Source organism: Balaenoptera physalus, assembly GCF_965194825.1.
Source record: "Balaenoptera physalus genome assembly, chromosome: 6".
Taxonomy (NCBI): Eukaryota; Metazoa; Chordata; class Mammalia; order Artiodactyla; family Balaenopteridae; genus Balaenoptera; species Balaenoptera physalus.
Window position 1 is genome coordinate 40,206,879 of NC_138885.1, and position 25,704 is coordinate 40,232,582.

The 25,704-nt window shown below is 36.3% G+C and overlaps 1 protein-coding gene across 3 annotated transcripts in view; it reads right to left on the bottom strand.

Moving 5' to 3' along the window:
* Positions 1-25,704, bottom strand: part of GTDC1 (glycosyltransferase like domain containing 1) — a 392,967-nt gene that overhangs the window by 324,608 nt on the left and 42,655 nt on the right. For 2 of the 3 annotated variants that reach the window (XM_082465033.1, XM_082465034.1), the window contains exons 2-4: positions 21,096-21,159; positions 8,058-8,128; positions 5,260-5,339 (exon numbers count right to left, since the gene is read on the bottom strand). In XM_082465033.1, coding sequence (XP_082321159.1) covers positions 5,260-5,282 — 23 coding nt within the window. In that variant the 5' untranslated portion in view covers positions 5,283-5,339; positions 8,058-8,128; positions 21,096-21,159. Of the gene's footprint in view, positions 1-5,259; positions 5,340-8,057; positions 8,129-21,095; positions 21,160-22,285; positions 22,369-22,496; positions 22,635-25,704 lie in introns of all 3 variants that reach the window. The other variant, XM_082465032.1, reaches the window with a different exon arrangement.

A 25,704-nucleotide genomic window follows, 5' to 3' on the forward strand; every position in this document is an offset into this window, starting at 1 on the left:
TGTTTTCAAATATGCATAATTTCCACAAACAACTAGATATATATATGTATATACATATAAAACAAATTCATTACCTTACATTTTGTAAAGTAATATTCCACATTAATAGCAAAATTATAACTGTGAAAAATTTTTCTGTTAGTGTACTGGTTTAATTCCACAGACAAATAAAATATTAACCCTCGGGCTTCCCTGGTGGCGCAGTGGTTGAGAGTCTGCCTGCCAATGCAGGGGACACGGGTTCGAGCCCTGGTCTGGGAAGATCCCACATGCCGCGGAGCAACTAGGCCCGTGAGCCAAAACAACTGAGCCTGAGCGTCTGGAGCATGTGTTCCGCAACAAGAGAGGCTGTGATAGTGAGAGGCCCGCGCACTGCAATGAAGAGTGGCCCCCGCTTGCCGCAACTGGAGAAAGCCCTTGCACAGAAACGAAGACCCAACACAGCCATAAATAAATAAATAAATAAATAAAATTAAAAAAAAAAAAAAATTAACCCTCTTTCAATTTGTCATTGCTATCAATTTCATGAATAATTTTAAACTATAAAAGTAGCAATGAATTAGTTCTACTGAATACTAAAAATATTTTCAATTTGCTGACATTTTAAAATGTGGCAGTGTATTTATGAATCAATCGGAGATTTTATACCAGAAAATTATCTCACCACTCATTTGAACTATTGCATTACCCTTTTAACTAGGTCTCCATGCTACCATGCAATCCAGTTCCCATCACACCATTCTCCATAATCCAGCTACAAATAATCTTACAAAATGCAAATCTGATCATGAAGTGACATGCTCAAAAACCTTCCATATCTCCATCACCTAAGGACAAAACCCAAGGCGCTACACATGGCAGTTAAGACCTTCCTTTTCTGGTCTCTTCCTTTCTTTTCACTACAGCCTTGTTTCCCCTTCTCTGACTTCAATCCTCTTCCCCCACTTCCCCAGGATCATCAAAGCAATACCAAGTACTCACACTCACATGGCTATTTTACACTTCTGTGACTTCACACCTTTATCTCTTTTCTGTCAGCCTTTTCTTCAAGTTCACCTGATGAAATTTTCTTAAAATTTCTGCATGTGAATCACCAACTCCAAGAAGTCTTTCCCAGAACTCCTCTTAAACATAACTTCTTTTCTACTCTGTGCAGTAGCATTTTACTTGTTTCACTCTATTTCCATGTTCTGCTTCCCTATGGGACTGTAAAAAATTTGGAGGATGTGGATCATGTCATTATTTTCCTGGGGGTTATCCCAGGATCTGCTATATAGTGGATGTTACTAAGTTTTTTTGTAGAGTTGAACTGAAGATCAGGAGGAAATGGGAAGTTGATTCTGCCCTTAAAGAAGTAACATTGTTTTCACCTGAACACAGGTCCTGAGCAAACCAGTGTCAGGCAGCACTATACTTGCTACTAGTGATTTCCCATTATTCCTGAAGCCTAAACTAAATCAAGCAGCTAGTATATCTGAACACATTTTATACTCTCTTTCAAATACTTATTCTTTTTTCTTAATGTTCACTGAATTTATTGAAATGAATAAATTATTTTCATGTAGATGAGTGTTTGTCTTAACCTACTAATGCAACAGAAGTAACAGTGATTAAAGAAGTGGGAGAAACACCATAAGCAACTGAATTCTAGACCAAAGCAAGTTTCACGGCCTAAGAGAATATCTGTGCGATCCATGAATTTTGAAAATCACCTACCGTTTTTTATTCTGTTTGATCTATCGTCATCCTAGTTTAATACTAAAAGTGGAAGTAGGATGAGAAACCAATTCCCTCACCATCAATCTGGAGATCCCATTCCACATTTAGTAATTAGGCTTTTATTCAACAGGGAAGGAAAAAAGGCATTTTTAAATACTTTCTGCCAACAATTATGCATTTTATAAAAGTTTGACAAGATGAATAATGTATTTGTTTCTCAAGATGGCATTTCTCCAAGCTTTCCACCTTCCTGAAATGGGCTGCAAATCAGCTCAGTGGGAGAAAATAGGGCTATCTGACCCATTCGGATATGGACCCCTAAGTGGAGAAGCCAGGGTGAATCGCAGAATCATAGATGGAAGGAAGGCTGGTGCCACTGTTCGATCACTTCTCTTTTATAGAAGAAGAAATAGAGACTATTGGCATCAAAGAATAAGTGACACAGCAAGGGTTTAAACCCAGGCTTTCTAACCCCATATTCACATATCTTTCCATTATACTTCATTCCAGGCACCTGATATGACCTAAGTAAAAGGTGCCTCCATTTCCTAGTCTTTGTAGTTTTTGGATTGAATATCAATATTTAATAATTATTACTACGTAATGGTATATATTGCAGTATAAATGTATATGCATGTGGAATGTAAATGCCAGTATAAGATGATAGATATATTTATTGCATATTACATTTAAAAAGAACTCCCAATAGTTTGTAAATCTAGGACATCGGTGGTATAAGTCACACAAAACTGAATACCAAATGGTTAGGATCACAAAACTCAAACTTTTGTGACTTCTTCCTGAGTCCTGTATAATCATCCCTCCCCTCACCTCACAACCCTTATCCTTCATCCCCCAGCTCTAGATTGGCAATTTTTTGATAGGATAATAGGATGGACAAAAGACAATATCCAAGATTCATATAGCAAGAAAGGCGTAGAGTGGGAGGGGAGGAGGTCAGCCATAGGGCTATATTCAGTCTATCATAATTAGCTACAGTCACCATCAAACAAAGTCCGGGTCCCCTTGATGTTAACAATCTGTAGTACTTCTCAGTACTTACCCCTTGTAGACTATATTTACATGAGTGATTACATAATACCCATTTCCTCCCCTGGATATTAAGTTCCATGAGGAAACTGACCAGGTCTGCTTGATTATCACTATACCCCCAGCACATAGCAAACAGAAGGTGTTCAACAAATGTGCATTGAGTCTATAAACACATAAAACCCTTTAGCAATTCCCTCGACAATTCCTTCCTAATTCATCCAAGACCTTTATTATTATCAACCAAAAATAATCACCCCTTACTACCACTAATTACTATTTACTCTCATGGACAGAACTTAATGCACACTTTCTATCACCATCTAAATATAACAGGTGGCATCTTATTGTATTCAAAATGACACACCTCATTCTAAGGAAAACAGTTCTGCCAACAGTCCTGCTGAGGTGTTTGGAAATCATGTTTCATACCATGGGCAACTACCTGCTCTGACCTGACTGGACTCTGTTAAGAATATTTAACCAAAGGACAGTCAAGTCTATAACCTGGAAGGATTCAACTGGTTTAATCATTAGACTGACATTTTTTATTAGACAGAAGCATTATCTTGCTACCCTACATGGACTTCTATGCCAAATTTTAACTCAGACCTAGTTTGTGCAAGGTAATTATAAATATATACACCAAACAAATTTAAAACAAAATGACTAACAGATTCTTAACTACCCTGGCACTAGTGCATCTCACTCAAACATCTTTTAAGAACTTAATACGTATTAACTAAAAAAAAATTGTTGAGAAGTTTCCCTCTCCAAGTGGGAGGCACATGTCACATTTTCAGTTAATTCTGAAACAGAGATAGCAGGGTTACGCTAACACACAAGCAGTCTCAATGTCCTATTTGAAGTGCAGCAAACCAAGCAAACATGGGTGGCATTCCCTTGATGAGTTGAAATAAATGTCACCAAGTATAACGTTCTGGATTTACTCACTTCCAGTGAAAAATAAAAAGGACATAATCTCACAACTCAATCTGTTTATCAGTGAAGGAAATCAACTTAAAAGAAATGCAAAATCAGGGGGCAAAAGAGTATCAGGTAAACAGTTGGGAGAAGAAAAAGAAATTTCCATAGAGGAGTAGAGAGCCAGAAATAGAAATCCTTAGTACTGATGTTAGATACCTTTAGTATTTTAAAATTCATTTTATATCAGTGAAAGTCACCCTGCAGTAACATATTTTTTAAATGGTGTTAGGAAGTATGACGTGAAGCCAGTATCAGAATCTGTCCTTTAAGATCTAAATCAATAAAACCATAAAGATGTATCAATTAAAATATTTAGTGTCACTTCTCTCATCTCCAAAGTTCCACATGAATATAGAAATTTATTAGAAGTAGCATTAGTTCAAAGTGTGTTTTCTTCTATTTATTTACTGTAACAGGTCTTTTTCTAGTTGCCATATATTTTTCAAGCATCTTCTGATTTGCCAATAGTCTAAGACATTTATTGGTGGTTTAAGAAGTCATCTCTAGATAGAGTCTAGGGATTGTTACTGATAAATTTTAAAAAGCCCAGAAACCCAGTTTAGACAAGGACTGAGTAAATCTGGGGCTAATAGATGTGTTAATGAGAGCTGTATCACTATTTTTAAATATCACAAGGGGCATATCATTAGCTACTCACTATTATAAGAGAAAAAGTCAGTCTGATAATAATAGACTGGGATTTTAATATCCTGAAGATATTTAGGAATGAGCCTATTGAGTAATGTAAAGGCATTACACAGACAAGGGTATATAATTTCTAGAAGGTCTACTCTTCTCCATAGTTTTGCACAGGCTTGCCCATATCATCTGACACACAAGTTTCCACTAAAAGAAGATAAGAGGCAATAGCTCAAAGTTCCCTGATTGGAGCAAGAACTATGACTTTTATCTATCTAGCGGCCTTGCTTGTCACTATTATCTCTTTATCAAATGGTTTTTCAAGGAGACATTCCAATAATACAAATATTTGGTCTAATGAGGCAGACCCTACAGCACAGAGTATTCTTTGCAAACTACCCAAAACCGCACTCTGCATCCTCACTATCTCTTAAGGAAGTAATTTCACAGTTTGCAAACAGTGTGTTCAAACAGAGTAAGGTTGCTTAGGAGTTAATTAATTCCCCCTTGCATCTCTACTGGCATATATGTGTTCCATATCTGGGACCGTAAGTCTCTCTACTGGATTAATTAGCATTCAAAGTTAACAAACAGCCTGAATCACTGTTGAGAGAGATAATAACTTAAACTCCTAAAACTAGGTATATAATATCCTGTATTTCATATAATGGTCATTCAACTGATTTTAGTAGAACTGAATGAAGTAAAGAAATACTTTGCTTCCACTTATCCCTCTTGCTCAATGCTCTAATGTCCCTTTTCCTGCCTTGTTTCTAAACTTTACTTGCAAGAACTAAATTTAAAATATCAGATAAACTCCTTCAGATTGTTCAGAGTAAATGCCTGCCGGGCGCAATGTGTTACCTCTCCTGGGAGCACCTGTACATGACAAAGGAGAGACAGGTGATGGTGAAATTTCAGCCCTCTGCAAAGTACAGTTGATCCTTGAAGAACAAGAGGAAGAGGGAGGTTAATCCATGGATAATTTATAGTAATTTCCTTCCAATGTGCAAATCCAACCCACCACAGACCCTAGAGTACTGTAGTATTTACTACTGAAAACTATCCTGGTATATGTAGACCCATGCAATTCAAACCTGAGCTGTTCAAGGGTTAATTGTAGATGAGAATAGTTGTGAATTAAAAGGACACTTCTCAAGTCCTGAAAACACAGCCTGAAGGCTGCTACCTACTCTACTAATGCATAAGGCTAGATCTGCTTGAAAGTATTAAAATGTCCTATCACATTTGAACATAATACAAAAGGTTTGAAAACTGTGCCTATCTTTTGATTCAACAATAACACTTCCAACAATTAACTCTGGAACTTGTCAAGAATCTTTCTTAAAGTCTCTGCCCCAAATTGAAAACAATCAAAATATCCAAAAAAAAAAAAAAAGGATTTCTTATGATCAAATGATTAATGATCAAAAATCATAATGAAGACTGTTTACTGGCATGGGAAAATGTCTCTACTATTGTGTGACTGCATGAAATGAATATATTAAAATATATGATGGAATGACTAGATAAACATGAGAGAGTGCACATGCACACAGGTAGATATAAATAATAATTTATGGTAGAATTATGAGCGATTTTGTTTTTCTCTTTGTACTTCATTTTATTCTTCAAGTTATCTTCACTGAATATGTTTCAACTTAAAAGAAACTATAAATTTTTCTTAACTTTAGGGAAGGAGGCCAAATCATTTGAAATAACAAACTACTTCCCAATTACTGAAGGCTTCCTCCCCTTCAGGAGATTGCAAGTGGTTTTCAAATTATTTTAACTGTTATTGCTATAAGGAAACTTATTAAAAAATAATCATCAAGGGTTAAACTAATGCAGCTAGGGTTAGTCACAAACACTATAATTTGATTTTGCAAATACTGCTTGCCTAATGCATGAAATAAAAGTAATACTCAATTAATTTAAAAATGTACTCGAATTATTAAATAATTATAAACAGATCAAGATCTTTATTTACTATATATAAGAAATCTGGAGCTGTACTTTGACAGAGCGTGTTAAGAACTAAAATATTATTTTGGTACTTATGGTTTTGAATAGGAACATGGGTAAGTATAGCACAAACTCAAAGTTTTAAAGTTCAAGTAAAATGGCAAAATTAACTGGAGCCGTAAATAATTAGGTATGCGTCTTGAAATAAGGGGAAATATTTAATTAAGGTGAATAAAATTGAAAGAACTTCTAGTTTCACACGTAATTTCCAAAGTGTCTGTATTAAGAAAGAAGAAAAATGTTATTGCATTATCATCCATATGTGTTACACGTTTGAAAAAAGAAAGAGACTCATTGGCTATCCAACTACTAGAGACACAGTCCTGCAACATTAAAAGACTGTCTCCTCTCATAACCACTCAGATCATTCCTGTATTTAGATACATGCAGTAGATGAATGGATACTCAATAAATATTAACTGGATACTTGATAAAGTTAAATTTTATGGCATGTGAATTATATCTCAATAAAGCTGTTATTTTTAATTAATTAATTAATTAATATTAACTCAATAGCAACTTAGGCTTAGTAGAGAAATATTTTTAAATGGAGCCTCCAAGTTCTAGTACTTTTTACAATTTAAACACCATGTTTCATTTTCAAGTAATAAGAAATAACTCTATTATTCCTGGAATTGTTTTCCAATGTAACTGTTTCATCATATTTCATTTTTAAAATCATCTATACTGAAAAACTTCACTTACAAATGTAGAAAGAAAACAACCTACCACTAAAAGTATACAAGTAATTAAAAACTAACTTCCAGAAAACACAAAAATACTAATAAAAATATGAAACATGTAAATGAAAAATTAGAGACAAGCTTATCATTCCATCTATTTTTAAAGGGAAACTAAGAATACACCTATCAATATATAACTTTCCATATTTTAAAACGAGCACGAACTTGATATGAAGAAGAAATCCTAATCCTAGGAAAGAGCCATGTGGCATTTTTTAACTTTTATTACCAATTTGTTGACTCTCTGTCCCAGAGCAGATCACCTCCAACATTAGTACTCTGACCTTACAGAAAAGTGACATAAAGTTTATGGTGAGAAAAAATGAGTTTCTATGGGTCTCCAAAAGGGAATTCTTATGACACTAAAAGCCATATAATAATATTGATTTGAGGGTTTCCCTGGTGGCGCAGTGGTTAAGAATCCGCCTGCCAATGCAGGGGACACAGGTTCGAGCCCTGGTCCGGGAAAATCCCACATACTGCGTAGTAACTATGCCCGTGCGCCACAACTACTGAGCCTGCGCTCTAGAGCCCGTGCTCCGCAACAAGAGAAGCCACCGCAATGAGAAGCCCGCGCACCACAACGAAGAGTAGCCCCCGCTCTCCGCAACTAGAGAAAGCCCGCGCACAGCAACGAAGACCCAATGCAGCCAAAAATAAATAAATTTTTAAAGAATAATAATAATATTGATTTGATAACCAACTTTTTTACGGCCAAATTACAAACTTCAGATTTCTGGAAAAATATCCAAGTGAATTTGCAGTAAAATACAATAAAAGAGAAGGCTGAGCTCATGATAAGCAGTCTAGATTGCTTTGTAAACTTTAAATACACATATAAAATAATTTTTTTAATCAGGTCTTTTTTAAAGTTTTCAGTATCTCAAGACTGACCTTTTTTACTTTGGGACTGACTGACGCTTTTCCAGACATTTATCCAAAGTCAGTCATAAGCTCACACCTTTCTGAGAAGATAGAAACAAGGATTATTTTCTTGTAAAACCATCCTCAAAAATCAATTAGAATATTCAAAATATTCCATTCTCACAAATGAAAATAAGTTGCTTGCTGAAATGACAGTCTTCCATTTCACTGCCTTAAAAATTAAGCTGGCATGGATAATAAAAGTGTTTTCTAACTGGATATGCTTGGCATTCAAATATTTTTAAAACAAATACTAATCCATAATTAGATTTCACAGGCACAATCTATAAAAAATAGAATTTGTCTTTATTTTTCTGAGAGCAATATTAATGATTTGATATCATAAAAGTTGTAACAATACCATTGCTTGCATAAAACAATAAACAAACCCGCAAATGAATGTTTATTTTCCTTTTCAGTCTAGTTTTTACCATTCATTCATTTAGCAAATATCTATCGTGCCTACTACGTGCCCATCATTGTTCCAGGTACTTGGGGATAAACTGAGCAACAAAACAAACGTTCCTGTTATCATAAGAAATTTCTTTCTAATTGGAGTAAAACGACAATCATCAAGTAAATGTACATCAGATGGTGGCACGTACTATAAAGAAAAATAACACAGGGTAATAGAGAATAAGGGCTGCTGAGGACTGGGGTTGGGGAAGGGCAGGATTTTATATGGAGTTGACTGAGGACGCTTCACTGATGATGAGATGACATCTAAACAGAAACCAGAAGAAGAGAGGGAGGAGGCTCTGCAGACCTGGATCTAAAGCCTTCCAGGCAACAGGCACAGCAAGATACTGAGATGGAATATGCTTGGCATGTGCAGAGAGCAGGAAGGTCTGTGTGACGGCAAAGCATAAACGAATTTGCTTTATTCAACAAGCATTTATTGAATGATTACATTCTGAAAATTAGGCTAAGTGTTTTGTGATATTAAAATGACCCAAATATAGTTTCTGGCCTCAAGCCTGGATATAACTACAATACAGAGTGAAAAATGTTATTAACCAGTTGAACTGGTTCTCAAAGAGGGACCAATAGCAAGTTCTACTTCAAGAAGATGAACCGAGAGCCTAGGAAGTACAGCAGCCAAAATCCCAATTACAAAGAAGAACTGAAGAAATGTGCAGATACTCTTCATTCATTCAAGTCTTTTCTCCTTTTGCTTTCTTCTATTGTAGAATTCAGGCTAAAATACTTAGTCTCCACAGTCTTCCAAAATGACATAGTGGAAAGAAGGCTCAAAATTGGAAAGCGCCCACTACTGGGAGCCAGGACACTGCTGCACAACTCTGAACAAATCAACAACCTGCAGGGCTTTTAGCTGACCCACCCCAATCCTCTGGTATCAGGCCCTCCCCTCCCAAGCCCTTCTGCCCTCAGCCTCCCTTATCATCCTCAACCTCAACTGCATTTAATCTGTCTTCCATTCTTCCTCTGAAATTTACAGGTACCTTAGTGTCCATCCTCTCAAAAACATATGATTATTTCTACCTAAGAAAGAAAATTACTTAACAAGAAACAAGACCTCTTACAATTTGGTCCCAAGTTCCTTTTTAGCCTCAATTCCTATCACTGCCACAAGCCTACCATTACTCCAAACACAACAGACTCCTTGCCATTTATCAAACATTCCATATACATTCCCACCATCAAGCACTGCTAGTGCTACTTCTTCTTTCTGGAATCCTTTCACCTTTACTACCTGTCAAATTCCTACATATATACAGTTCAAGACTCCACTGAAATCCCATTTCATCCATGAAGGTTTAAGTCAACTGCTTACCCATATTCACCCTATCAGAAGTACTTACTCCTTCCTCTGTAGTAACACCAACTTGGCTTACACCCCAATAAGAGCAGCTACCACAATCCTACTTATACTATCATTGTACAGTATATGTGTGTGTCTTTCCAACCAGATTTTGTTTCTGTGGCAGCAGAGTTTGTGTACAATTCATATTTATATCTATGCATAATCCAGCAAAGTACTTTGTATGCCAGGCATTCAATTAATGTGTTTCAAATTCTCGTCAATAGACTACAAGAAACCCTCACAAAAGGCGAGGGGGCAAAAGAGGTATTCCTGAATTGAAGATTATAGCAGCATTATAAAGTGAACTGTCCAGCAATCAGCTATTCAAATAAGTTCTAAATCATTGCAAGTATCATTGAATGAGGACAAAGACAACAAAAAGTAAACCATGAGTGCTTATTGGGCAGCATAAAATTAAAGAGGAATGGGGAAATGCAAAACCTAAAGTTACCTATATTAGGAAGCATTACCAAGGGATACTCAAACAACTCATTTAACAAATATTTACTAAGTGCCTACTTTAGGCCAGACACTCTATTAATTGCTGAGAATACAAAGGTGAAAATAGTGAGAAAAGGCTGAACTTTTACAAGCAATATTTTTAAGTGCAAAGTGTTGGCCTATAAATTATTACTTCCTGAAGTATGACCAGAACAGCATCTTAAGGACCAAGAGACTGACTATGGATACCCAATTCCAAATCTAGAAAACTATCTTGCCTAAATTGTGATTATGTAGGCACTCTCTCCCAGGACTGCTTCTGAATGTTAAAAGGGCCTCCTTTATTTTCAGTGACTATAAACTGCTCAGATAGAAAATTTGAGTTCCAGATACTTGAATACATTCCCTGCTCTGAGATAAGTTCTATCAATGCACAGGTTGTTTTAGTAATTAAGGTGCCAACAACCCTGCCATCGTGAATGAAAAGGGAGGAATTTATTAAAATAGTGCTATATAGGGGATGTTGTATGGGAGATAGTGGATCGTTGTTTGCTTTGTCCTCTGAGGTCAAAATAAAAGAAACAGAATGAAAATACAACAAAAGGGATTTAGGTTAGACATAGGAGGAGTTGTGAAGCACTGATTCACACTACCAAGTTATACCCTGAGCCATTTGTTCTGCAGATTTTGAAAAAAGACATAGTCTGCTTTCTTCTTAGTTTAGGGCAAAGCAAGCAGATGTAAAGATGACTTCTTAGGGTTTCTTTCAGACATGTTTTTCTATCGTATGTAACCATTTGCATGCGCAGTGGAAAAATATGAAGCTATCACTCTAAGAATATAGCCAAAATGCCACCTAGGATAAATTCTGATTTAGTGTGCTCTTAGCCATAAGGCTTCCAAGGGTCTAATAACTCCTCCTTATAAATCAACATCAATAATATAAATTATCAAATGACTTATTTGCCTCATTAATAAATTCAAATTGCTTATTTCTTCAAAAACTGAAATCTTAATATATGAGAACTACAAAATATCCTCGTTTAAACAATAATCTATTCATGGAGTTAAAAAGAAATTATATTTTTTAATTTACCCATGGAATAACTTGCTCCAACAAAAGTATTGGTACTAAGTCATTTTGAGGATTTTTTTATAACCCTTGTAACTGAATATCTTCTACTCAAAACGACTTTGACATCTTTACATTGATGTCCCCTTAGCAATAATGAACAATTTTGTAAAATTTAGTCCACAACCCTCACAAATTAAAAATATGACTGTGCCCTTTACATATATAAATGATTTATACCCATTATATTAACAAATATATTTCTTAGTGCTTATTCATTCATTTAACAAGTGTTTTATTGAGGGTCTATCTAGGCACTGTGCTGAGTGTAGTAGGGACACCAAGCCAAGATGACCTAATTAGAGTTTCTGTCCTCAGTCACAGAAACATAACCTCACAATACCAAAACACATGTACTGGATGTCAAAAGGGAACAAACATCAAGTTGCTTTTTTTTTTTTTTTTTTAACAAATTTATTTATGGCTGAGTTGGGTTTCTGTTGCTGCACGCGGGCCCTCTCTAGTTGCGGCGAGCGGGGGCCGCTTTTCGCTGTGGTGCGGTGGCTTCTCCCGCTGCGGAGCACGGGCTCTAGGTGTGCGGGCTTCAGTAACTGTAGCTAGCGGGCTCTAGAGCGCAGCCTCAGTAGTTGTGGCGCATGGGCTTAGCTGCTCTGCGGCATGTGGGATCTTCCCTGACCAGGGATCGAACCCGTGTCCCCTGCATTGGCAGGAGGATTCTTAACCACTGCACCACCAGGGAACCTCAGCAAGTTGCTTTTGATAAATGGAATACTTATAAATGGAATGGAATATTTCCTGCCATATCAATAAACAAAGGATACCACAGTCATCAACGATTGCAAACCTCCAATGTGAGCTGGTGAGCACTGAGGAGACTCAGGGCTGAAAAGAATACCTGCCATCTAGCAGCCATCAGACTGTGGCCACTCCCTGTAGTGAGCCCTAAGGAAACTCAGGATGTGAAAATACAGGATACTGGCCCCAGATAGCTGAGGTGCATATCAAAGGAATGATTTCAGTGAGCCCAGATTCTTGAATCTTCCCGTACATAGAAAAGCGCTAAAGTCCTTGAGATACCTGGTTTTCTTTAATTAACAGTATTCTTTTGACGTTCCCAACTACCCGCCCTTTTGTTGCAAAACTCCTATATATCCTGGCTCCTCCCTTCACCTCCTTGGAGCAGTTTCTCAGAGTTATCTGAAATGCTGTCTCCCGGGCTGCAGTCCTCATTTTGTCCCAAATAAAACTTAACTCGCAACGCTCATGTTGTGCATTTTTTTAAGTCAACACTTTCTACAACAAGTACCCCGGAAGTTCAAAGGTCCAAGCAACTAACTATACAAAAAGAACTAAGGAAGTATGGCAGATAACTTCAGGATGGATCACTTGACACTCATTCCAATTCTCCTTCTCCCTGCCTTCCTCCAAAATAAAGGCTAGAAAGCTAAATAATTTTTATCTCATTCTAGAGGTAGTTAGGTGACACACTTTTGGCCCCTGAGATGTAGGCAGAAGTCCCCAGGAGCGGGCCTCTCTTTCTAAAGAGAAAGAGAAAGTTCTCCATGAAAACTAGGCTTCTGGGCTCCCTTTACTTTTCTTCCTGCTTCAAAGTAAACACAATTTCTATAGGTACAAAAGTCATCTGTGGAATAAGAAGCAAGCATTATGTGCTAAGGATGATGGAGAAGGATAATGTTACCTGGACCCCTGATGGCATCAGTTACCTGTGAACTAACTGCCTCCCGACTTCTTACGCCAGGAGACAAATAAAACCCTTACTCATTTAAGTCACAGTCAGTAAGATTTTCTACCACTTGGAGCCAGAGGCATTTTTACCATTAAAAGAAAGCTACAACAAAGAGGAGATGTTTGAGTTGGACTATGGCTCCTTCTTCCTTAATTCAGCTGTTATCTAGTCCTTTCTAGCTAGAGGAATTAAAAACAATTTTGAATTTTCATGTCCACAGTTTTACTATAATTTTCTGTAATCCAGATTACTTAAATAAACATGTTCTAACTCTTCCACAGAAATACATTTGTTGCATAGTCATTACAAGATTTTTATTTCTTTTCCTAACTGAAACCTTCAATCCCCCAAACCTATAAAATAACATTTCTTATAGCATGATATAAATCATTCATATATGTAATATACACATACAAGTAAACAGCTGAAGAAAGGGGTAAGAAATGAGAATGAAGAGAGAGAAGGAAAGAGGAACCTAGCTTATTTGAAAGTATAAACTATGTTTTTCAATTTTGTGAGCATCTTAAAACGTATCTTCAGGGCTTCCCTGGTGGCGCAGTGGTTGAGAGTCTGCCTGCCAATGCAGGGGACACGGGTTCGAGCCCTGGTCTGGGAGGATCCCACATGCCGCGGAGCGACTGGGCCCGTGAGCCACGACTACTGAGCCTGCGCGTCTGGAGCCTGTGCTCCGCAACAAGAGAGGCCGCTACAGTGAGAGGCCCGCGCACCGCGATGAAGAGTGGCCCCCGCTCGCCGCAACTAGAGAAAGCCCTCGCGCAGAAACGAAGACCCACAGCCAAAACTAAATTAATTAATTAATTAATTTTTTTAAAGAAGTATCTTCATAATAAAGACCTCAAGATAATGGTATTTTTAAAATAGGAAAGACTCCCCGCAACTTGAAATCAGTGTCTCTGTTTCTGAAAAAATTTCAAACTTGAAAAACACATATCCAACAAGTATTCTTCATCCAATTTATCACTAGCATTATTATATCATTGCCATATCCCACCTATCTCTATTAGCCTCCCTAAGGTAGTAATCTGTCTCTCTACGTAAGTTTCAGTTGGACATATTTTAAATGTGTACTGTTCTTGAGATAGTTTCAATTGTACACTGCTAAAACGATTCATTAATTTCAACCACCATCAACTCCATATGCCACACATACTTTTTTTCTGCCTTTTTTGTTCAAATATATTTCACTGTGGCCATTCAGAGGAAAATTACACATTCCAATAACATTTGAGTTCCTCTCCGTTACCCTTTCAGTGGCTCAGGGTAATGATAGAGTAAAGAATCATGTTCTTCACAGGCTCTCCTTTTTTTTTTTTTTCCCATTTGGTAGAATTTCAGCTTCAAATCTCTTGTGCCAAAAAGCAATGGGTAATGTCTAATGCTCTTCTCTAACAGCAGTACTTTGGAGGGAAGGGGAGAGAAAGTCAGGAGAAATCACTCACATTCTCAGCTTTTAAAGAGTCTTAGCATATGGAATAAACAATCTCTTATCCTATTTTCCTAAAATAGAATTACGGAATCATAATAGGTAAAGGGGCCAGAGGAAAAGGAAAAAGAATTAGAAAATTTTACAAATATCTCTGAGTATGGGTAATGGCTAAAATGATGAAACTATTGATAGTTCTAGCCCTAAATTCCCAGCGAAATCAGTCAAAAAAAAAACCAAACCTATATGTTCATAAAACCTGGGGCTTACATACTCCTTGGCACTGTTTATAGGTAGAGACTTCCTCTGTAAAATAGATAAAAACTACATCTCATCTTCATGAGACTGCAAGAATGGGAGAAATAAGGATACTAAGCATAGTCCGATAACATAAATGCTTCATTTTAAAACCAACATTCAAAGACAATCTACTACAGTCCATATGAACTCAAAAGAAAATTCATAGAATAAGTTTCCTTTGTTTACGTCATCTCAACTTCAATTTCATCTGCAATTATCTCCTTTAAAGCAAATACTTCTAGGGCACTTACATGATAGGAAGTCCTTTTTCTCAGGCCCATTTTTATTTGGTTATCTTTTTAGGTGCACTAAAGATTGAGTTTACAATAAGCTGAACAGACAGCGTACAAAAGGCTTTTAGAACTATACCATATGGTCCAGGGAAGGGAACAATCTGGACGATCCCCATTTCAATCTGCAAGCTTGTCCACCTCTATAACACATTATACTACTGTAATAAAATATTAAGATGGAAACGTAAAAGCAAAACTAGTCTATCTTTAGCATTACCAGGCAACCACACTTCCAAAAATTAACTGATAAACTTAATAAACATTTACTTTAATTTATATTCTGAAATTTTGGTATGCAACACCAGGCATACAAACCTAGGCCACTATTCACTAGAAACAATATTTCGGCAGGGATATGTGTGGGTATTCAACTTATGCTTCAGAAATTAGGAAGAAAAAAAAAAAAAACACTTTTACGGGGGCATATTGGCAGGGGCTGATGTAACAGATGACACATTCTTGGAAATCAAATAAAAGCAATAGGGAAATACCCATTGTTGCCTGCTGAAGGCCTAATCACATGGACACAGCTGGAACCAATGTAGATCATTCATTAATAAAATTGTATTGTAGTAGCCACTTTTTGATGCATTTCAATTACTGCTGTAGCCAAATCTCTGAATTTCTTTGTTCCATGTTAGTAAGATTGTTTGAATGCGAAATATGAGAAGATTTAGAACGGGAAAAAAAAAAAAAACCTGCTCTCATGCTAAAAATGAGACTAGCTCAAAAAGCTAAATGTCACTTTACCTTGCAATCTACTTACTCTATCAGCAGCTTAAAATATGCAGCGTAAACCTGAAAGGGGGATTCATATGGTACTATGGATAAAAAGTGAGCAGTGTGAGATGCCACAGAAAACATATGAAATACTTGTGAAAGTATTCTACAGAATGATAATATAAGATGTTGGGCAGGAGGAATTAAAATGTACCAAAAACTAAGGGGAGAATCAAACAACTGAATTAAAACATACTCTTTCATGTAATACTCTCTAATGACTTTTAACACTGAAGTATGTACTATCCGCCTCAGGGAAGGTCACTCATATTTTTGACCACATAAACTTAGAAATCACTATTTGTCATTATATGTTACCAATATTTGTTATCAAACAGCACCTACCCAGGAGTTAGGTTTAAAATCTGTACTGATATTCAAATGAAATAAAATACTGGCTATAATTATAAACGTGGTACATAATATAATAAAGTCCTGGTTAAAATAATAAATTTGGTATTAATCCAATTTTGCTGGCATCCGTTAATAAATTTATTTTTCCACGTTTCTACAAATATAATGATTAAGTTTCTATATCATAATTTCTGCAAACTGCATAATATCAAACTATAAAGATACAGCAGCCTTGATACGTGTCCTGAATTAAACAAAACTGTAGTATTTATTACTTACAAAAATGAAAAACTCAATAGCATTTATCAAAAACACTGCTCAAACATTATAGGTCTTAAATATATTTCTACTATGCCTCTGTGTACAGTTAGAATAAACAAATAAATAGGACAATTCATGTTTCAATTCCTAAGTCATCGAAAGATATATTCCTACCACAGAAAAGATAAAGGGCTTAATTGCAAATAAAAATTATACCAATGGAGAAAATGTATTTAAAGTCAATAAACAGTATTCAATATACAATTAACATTCAACATACGTGAACATACAGAAGGAAAGAGTTTTTGTCTGTATCATCTTTAACCTCCAATTCTAATATTAAAAAAACCTTGTAAAGCAATTATACTCCAATAAAGATGTTAAAAAAAAACAACCTTGACACAAAGGACTCAAGACAGTCATGCACTTAACTGGACCAAGAGGAAAAAACAATTTCACTGGCATTCCTTCTAAAAAACGTCATCATTCTTAAGCTTAAAATGTTGACCTGGGCTTCCCTGGTGGCACAGTGGTTGAGAATCCGCCTGCCAATGCTGGGGACACGGGTTCGAGCCCTGGTCCGGGAAGATCCCACATGCCGCGGAGCAACTAAGCCCGTGCGCCACAGCTACTGAGCCTGCGCATCTGGAGCCTGTGCTCCTCAACAAGAGAGGCCGCGACGGTGAGAGGCCCGTGCACCGCGATGAGGAGTGGCCCCCGCTCGCCAGAACTAGAGAAAGCCCTCGCACAGAAACGAAGACCCAACACAGCCAAAAATTTAAAAAAAAAAAAAAAAAAAAAAAAGTTGACCTAAAGATTTAATTAATATAACTTAACAAGCACCTCACTCAGATTCATTTTAGCTGCTCTACAGAAAAAGCCACTTAAATACAAGTTAAAAAAAAAAAAAACAGCATTGGAGGGACTCAAGAATCACAGCATTTAATACACATGCATTATACATACAAAATCAATTTGAGTATTTGTTTGTTTTGTTAAAGTAATGAGCCAATATGTTGCTGAACCTGTCTTGAGAATGAGAAAATAACAGGTGAGTTTATTTAATGCATACTTCTGATATACCTGTTTTACAAATCCTTTTAATTATTTTAAAGCATTTTTTAAATTAAAAATCGCTGGGAAAAAAATAAAGAACAACTCTTAGATTGCACAAGTTTGTCTTAATGTATCCATAATAGATATATTTTCCAGCATATATGGCATACAAAAATGTTTCACCTTAATTATTCTAACACAAACCACTGTTTACTTTCTTTTTAGTCACATTTGTTACACATTTACAAAAATACAGGAGTTTTTCCTCCCAAAGTAATTTTCTCATTGCTAGAAATCACTGACAATTTTAAAAATAAAAATCAGTCAAAATAATATCAATCTCCTCCTAAGAAAACAAATTCTGCCTGTTTAACTATTCGTATCTTGATTGTAAAGCACTAATTTTTAAAGTAGATCACATGAAAGTAAATCATTTGTTTTGCTTAATACAACAGAAAAAACATTTACATTTTGAGGAACATTCTACGAAATTTCATAGAATGTTTGCTCATAGTGAAAATCTAGTCTCCTCTTCAAATCATCACTTAAAAATCATAATGCTACATTTCCACATCCCTTGTAATAATAGGTCACTAATTACAATTTAGAAAACATTGGGAAACTTAAAAAATGCTTTTGTGTTTTACCTTGCATTTTGATTTCAAAGGAAAAAATTTTTAATGCACATCCTTGTATTTAATGGAAGCTCACTTGCTTATCTAGCTACACTTATCAGACATTCCAAAAATGAGTATTCAATCTATACAAGATATGAACTGACTCTGAGTCTGACAAAAATAGAAAACAATAGCAAGCTTTTTGGTCTCAACAAAAGATAGCTTGGCAAAAAAATCCATATAATATAAGCAAATATTACTGAAGAGTTTCAATTCAAATAATAAGCTGTGAAGCAAGACAAGATTCCTACCAATCAAAAATACTATGTCAACATGACGAAAGTTAGCAATATTCAGAAGGGTTTTCTGAAAAGTATGGCAAAAATGCAACTGTGAAGGAAATCTCTAGGAGAGCTGGAAAAGGCAAATTTAGCACAAGCTTCTATAAGGAACAATGCCATTTAGTAAATGTGGAAGTTGTGAGGAGAATGATGTCTCTATTTAAGAACAAGTTTTTTTTTTTTCATGATGGTGTTTTACATGAAGAAAGAGGAAGACGAGGGAAAAGAAATGGTATAAGTAGGAAAAACTAAGGCTGCTTGCTTTCCTTCAGTGAGGCTGGGAGGGTCGACCCTCTGCCTTATGAAAACCACTGCCAGAACCAAGCTACACAAAACATTTTGGCTGCCAGCCTAGAACAGTGCCAGGCTGTTTTTTATTTTTGCGCTAGGCTCCCTCAATTGAGACAGTGTGGGATTGTCACTTTGATGCACATAGAGAACAAAGAATAATATAGTACAGAGGGGGGGAATTTATTTTGCCCCTTTAAAGTCAGGTTAGCATTTTGTTTTCTTTGACAGGTCTTGAAAAGACCCAAGAAACAAAAGTTATGCTGAAGAATGGATCAATTGCCTAAAGAAATTAGCGTGAGTACAATATTGTCGACAGTTTAAAAGCCATTTGAGATTAACATTTTTAAAAAATCAGACTTAAAAGGGGTCCAAGTCATATATTTACCTGTTTAAGAGGCCAGAGACCAAGAAGTACATGATACACCATCACATAATCTTGTTTAAAATCTGAGGGTATGAAGGAAGGCCATAAAATCTTGCAAAAAAAGAACTAATAGAAGTATTATAATTTTTAGGTCACTATTCAGAGGCAACTTTCTCAGCTGCTATTGTGAACCTGAGTTCTCCAAAATTAAATAATCTGATTAAAAGATTATAACATTAGAATCTGAATATTTTATGCCTTTTCAGGGAAAGAGGTGATAAACGATCGAAAATGTTTGAAGGATTAAACCACAAATCATCTACGAAGTTGCCACAGACACAAACAGGAAAACCATCTCTTCTATCCTATTCAATTCTGTACTAGAAGCAAAGCTAACACAAATGAGAAAGCCAAGTGTGTGCTGCTGCAAGCTTCAACTAAATCTACTATCTGAATCTGGAGACCGAAAACACCAATAAGCCATTAGCTCCTAGAGGTATGACCTTTTTCTCTCTAACGCACTAGATAAGTAGAGGTAGAGGTCCATTTTCTACAAACCAAATGAAAAGAAAGAATGAACTGTGACAAGCCCAGATCCCATGCTGGCATATTTTACACTAAGCTCAGCATCATCTAGAAGCAGTATGCTTCTCCCTGCCAATCAGAGGGGAAAAAGAAGTTGTGAAAACTACTACAGCGTTGATGAATAGCACCAAAGGTCTACGAGTCCCTTCCTCCTGCACATCTCCACTGAATCAGCTGTTAAAAGAAGACCAACGGCTGTTACAGAAATAGCAAGAACTAAAGCACTTGCCTCAGATGTTACACATAGAGGCATGGAGCATTTACCACCTAAGCCTATCTAATTTCTGACAAAATGATCCCCTACCCAGTTGTGTTCATGGCCACAGATTCTGATCGCAAGTCACGATCAGTGATGGGAAAGGCAACAGGGGAGGGAGAACATGGGGAAGAAGTCCAGAGAGAACAGTGGCCAAACTCCAAACAATATACATGCTTCTCTTACTTAAATTAGTGCCCATGCACAATACTTTGGGACAACAAAACCTGTGATAAAGGTTTCAGGTACAATGATTTGCTCTGGGCGGCAAGGGTAAGTCTGCCATATAATCAATAAAAACCATTATTTTGCTCCTCACTGTTCTCCTTTTGCATTTCCTTTCTTTCCTCTAGGATATACTGCTGATGCTATTACCGCATGGGACACTGACAGTTGTAGGCAAGGCATTCATGTATTGCCAAAGTGGTCCAGAGACTGATGTCTGGCTGGCTTTAATTCAGCAAGGAATATGAGGCAAAAGCAGGAAGCAAAAAGAATGAAAGGTATAGAAGAAGCCAGGGTAGAGCCTGTGTTTTCTGTTTATTAATGATGCAGATGAAATGGGGGGAAATCTAGAAAAAGCAGCCAAGCCAAGTGAATTACAAAGAAAGATTAAAGGAGCTAAATGTGTATAACTTGGCTGACAACCAAAGAACAATATGAGAGCTGTCCACAACTCTCCAAAGTATATACAAAAAAGAAGAGCAGGGAATTTTTATCTACTATTGAAGTGTGAATATATGAAATAATAATGAGATAAAATGAAAATAAAGAAATCTGACTTCAAGTAGCCAAGGAAGTAATCTGGTAAAACTTAAGAAAGGATATGCTTCCTCCTCTTTAGAAATATTTATCATCTACTGACTCACACTGCAGTAAAGAGTAGATAACAGGAAATGACCACATACTGCCAGAGGACTTAATTGACGGAGAAATAAAAATGAAGTCCCATTTGCTTACCTGATGATCCAGATTTACTGATGTCTCTCTTTACATATGTCTGATCTGGCTAATGAAGAGATATCTGTGAAATCACAAAGGACATAGTTAGGTTAGTATCTTCAAATTAAGCCCAATCTGAATTCTGAATCCTGACCTGGACAAGAGTTTACTTAAATGATCTAGTAGTCTGATTCTTTGATATTCTAAGATGGGAGAAGAACCTCTAAGAACAGAAATACTTTGAGTCTTAACTAAGAGCTTTTTTCAGTCTTTCCAAGGATTTCCCAAATTAATTATGACTCAAAAAAATAATAATAATTCAGATTAGAAGTCCTTCACCTTGGTACATGGACAGCCTTCAGGAGTCTATGCACTCCTGAACGATATATGCAAAATGTGTGGGTTTATGTAAATGTATATGTCTCTGGGGAGAACGTCAATAGTTTACGAGATTTGCACAAAGGTCTATAATACAAAAAACTGTGAGGAACCTCTGCTGAGTATAGTCTAAAATCTCAAAGGCAGGTTGGAATGCATATAGATAATCAATCCAGGTTTGGAAAACAATGGAGGTGCACAGACACTTGTAGATCTGGGGTAAACACCTTAAGAACACTACTTTCTGGGAGAACATAACATCAAGTTTAAACTGTTACTTAACTTACACAGCCCTATGTTCTCTGCCTGCCATACACAGTGAAGAGAATGATGGGTGGATATTCTGACTTTCCTGTTCTGTATAAGTTAAAGTCAGAATCCTTAGGTATATCAATACTGACAGGGTCAGAACTAACAGAGCAACCCATCCAAAAAGAATCCTATATGACAAGCAAAAAGGAGGGGCTATCAAAGCAGTAAGAAATGTGGCTCCCAAACAGTTTACATAGCACAAAATCACAGGATTAGCCAAACACATCTCCTAAAATAATTATTCAAAACAGTAATCAGAGTCAGAATAACCTACACCAGAAAAAAAAACAGGTTGGAGAACCTTCCAGACACCAACTGTGAACAAGATGGGAAAGCATTCACAGCCAGAGAGAGGATCTGGAGCTGAGGTGTCACCAAAACAACAACAATAAACAAACACTGAGAAGACATAAATCAAGGAAAGAGAAAAACAAAACAAAAAAACTCGAGATGGCTTATTTCACATAATGACTATAGAGTATATTCTCTCAAAGAAAATACTGTATTTAGACATTCACCTCCTGAGCACCTCCCTGGCATTGCTCTGGTGCTGGGAATTCATCAGTGAACAAGACAAAGACAAGCTCTTGCCCTGCTGGAGCTTAATTTTGGGGAGGAGAGGAAGGAGGATGGGAGACAACTATATCAGCAATATCATTTCAATGTGTGATACGTGAAGTAAAACAAATAAATAAGATGTTGTGACCGAGACATGCAAGAACGGCCTACATCTATCTAGTACATCACAGAGATGTTCACTCCAATCCTCAAAGTTAGTCAGGGTCTTAGAGAATTGAGATGGGGGAGGGACGGTAGGGACAGCTAGTCAAACCTCTTCATTTCAGAGATGAGGACAGGAGAGCTAATCTGCAAGACAAAGAATCACAACCTCATTATTTCCGAACATCAAAATACACACACCTGGACTGAGTTAGGATTTTATGATACACGCTCTGTCTTCAGAAGAGAGGACCGAGAACAGGTACTGAACAGCATTCCTGAAAACCTGGCTGAGGATACTGAATACTTCATACCCTTAATATTTAATAAAGAACCACATTCTATCCAAATTCTTGGCAAGTTCCATTCAATTAAAAGAGTTTTGTTTTTTGCTTCTACAGATAAATCTGATCAATTTCTGCTGTCAAAAAAAGGTTACCCAAGGTCATGTTCTTAGGCCTCAAACCTAGGCAATCTGGCTCCAGGATCCCAAACTCTCATCACTACTTTTTGCAGACTCTACCGAAGTAAAATTTAAAAGAACAAAACAGCCTTAGATGGCTCCCAATATTCTTAAACTTATACACTCAACTAAGACCAGAAAAAGTCAAATTAAATAAAACCAAGTGTGATGAAAATTTAGAAGCAAAACTAGGTGAGTGGAGGAGAGGATAAGAATGAAATAAAGAAGACACAAAAGAGTCATCTGCTCTGAGCCTAAAGCATCCAAATGAGAATTTCTCAGGAATAGGAAAACACTACCATGTGGACATGAAAACTGTATGGGCCTCAGAAATGGGGTATGCCCACTGAGGCCACAGAGGAAAGTCAGGCCTTGATTCATAACCAGGGAAACTTCCAAAGACTTCCATGTAATTCTGCTTCACAAAGGTGTGTGTGTGTGTGTGTGTGTGTGTGTGTGTGTGTGTGTGTGTGTGTATGTATGTGGTATGTTGGGGAGATGGATTGGTTCTTAAAAGAATTTCAATGTTTAAAAAAAACTTACAGACATAATTCCTATCTGAATAGGGCTGTACAGCCTATATTTTTAAATGCAGTTTCACACTTTTTTTAAAAACTTCCAAAATATAAAGCTCACAAGGTAAATATATAAACAAAAACATGGGAAAAAATAAATCAGCATATTGATTATATATGTATACATATGTCTAGAAGGAGGCACAAAAAAACAATAACACTGGTTCATGTGTATAAAGAATGTGAGTGTTAGGGACTGAGGTATAGGAGGAGCGATTTCGTATCCCTCGAAATTATATTTTCAATTTGAACCAAGTAAACAGTGATAATTCAAAAGTTTTAAAAACAGGGAACTCTACTCAATACTCTATAATGATCTATATGGGAAAAGAATCTAAAATAGAGTGGATATATGTATATGTATAACTGATTCACTGTGCTGTACAGCAAAAAGTAACACAACATTGTAAGTCAACTATAATCCAATAAAAAATTTTTAAAACAGAAATAACAAAAGAAAATTTTAAGAATAGTCTTGAAGTTCAAAAATAAAAATAAAATAATACTGAAGAGGAAAAGGGTGTGGAAATCTATCCATATATATATATGTACGCATAGAGGGGTCCTTGCTGGTAGAGGAGTTGGGACTTTAGCCTCAGTGAAACTCTAGATTTCCACCTTCACACATCATCATCAACCCTGCCCTCCACACCTCACAGTACACCACCAGAGATACACAACAAACATGCATACACAGAGGCCATTTTAATTGGTAGATAATGCTGCTCAAATATCCTATCTCTGAGAGCCTAATTGCTTAAAAACATCTAAAAAGACAGACGCACTTTAAAAAAAAGTAAAAAGAATTCTACAAGCTATCAACATAGAAATATATTTCATCCCTTTTTAAATAAAAAGTTGTTTAAGGAAAAAAAAAAAAAAATCTGTCAGAGATTCCAAAAGATCAGTGATGCAAAGTTTCCCCAAAGCTAGAAATCTATGACATTATTTGCTTAACCTATAGTCTCCAACCTAAGAAAGCAACCCTGAGTCCTTTTCTTTTGAATGTGAGCATATTCTATGACATCTGTCATCTCACTGACCAAAAGTGATGCTGCAGACTTCACTGGGCAGCAGAGTGACCCATTCCTTCCTCCTTGGCCAAGAGAAAGTCTTCCACCCAAAGCTGTAAAGCTGTCAGGGATGTAGTAAGCCCTTTTCTTTAAACTTCTAACAGGTCAGAACTTTTCACAAAATCTACCCCCAAAAAAGGCTTATTCACATTAATTTGCTTTGTGTTGCCATCATTTATTGTCTTCATTTTTAATTTAGTGGTATTTTTAGCCAAATGAAACGAAATAACAGTCAGTTTTTCTCAATCTGTCTCAGTTCTACTCTTCATCTTCTGGGACCCAATTCATGTGATCCTTTAACAACTATTTATTTCACACCAAACTAGATATCTCCCTAAAGCTTACCAATCTAGCCTCCAGGCATATTTCTTAAATAAAAGCTGTAGATCTTTGTAAACGTAAAATTTGCATACTAAAGGAACAAATCAACTATCAAAAGACCTAGTACTATATAGCTGTTGCTTACCTCTAAGCAGAGTTTAAAATTCATTTCAATTTATTATTTTTTTAAAGAAACAGCTATTGACTTTCTCCCTTTGCAAAATACTGTGTTTAATGGCCTAGTTAAATTAGAGGTGATAGTGTGAAGCAAGTGTTTTAAATTGGTAAATTCTAAACCTTTTAATAAAAGCACATCAGTCAGAAGTTTTAATAAGACTCAGCAGGACAGAGAAGAATTAACAGTCTGTAGGTATCAAAAAGGGGTGATAGACAATGATAACCTTAATCATTTGCATAGGGATTTATAATTTCATTGCTTAAAGGTTAATGAAATTATGTGGTATTTTGCCTACTCTTTTTTTTTTCTTTTTGCTATTTTTTTTAACATCTTTATTGGAGTATAATTGCTTTACAATGATGTGTTAGTTTCTGCTGTATAACAAAGTGAATCAGCTATACATAAACATATATCCCTATATCTCCTCCCTCTTGTGTCTCCCTCCCACCCTTGCCTACTCTTATCCAGTAATGGATGCCTTGGTTTATATACATTTACTGACTGAATCATGTAACAGAAGAAATGACTGAAATATTACCAATTAATCTGCTGCATTTTTTTAATATACTCCTGGGTGCCCACCTATCATAATCTGTTCTAACCAATA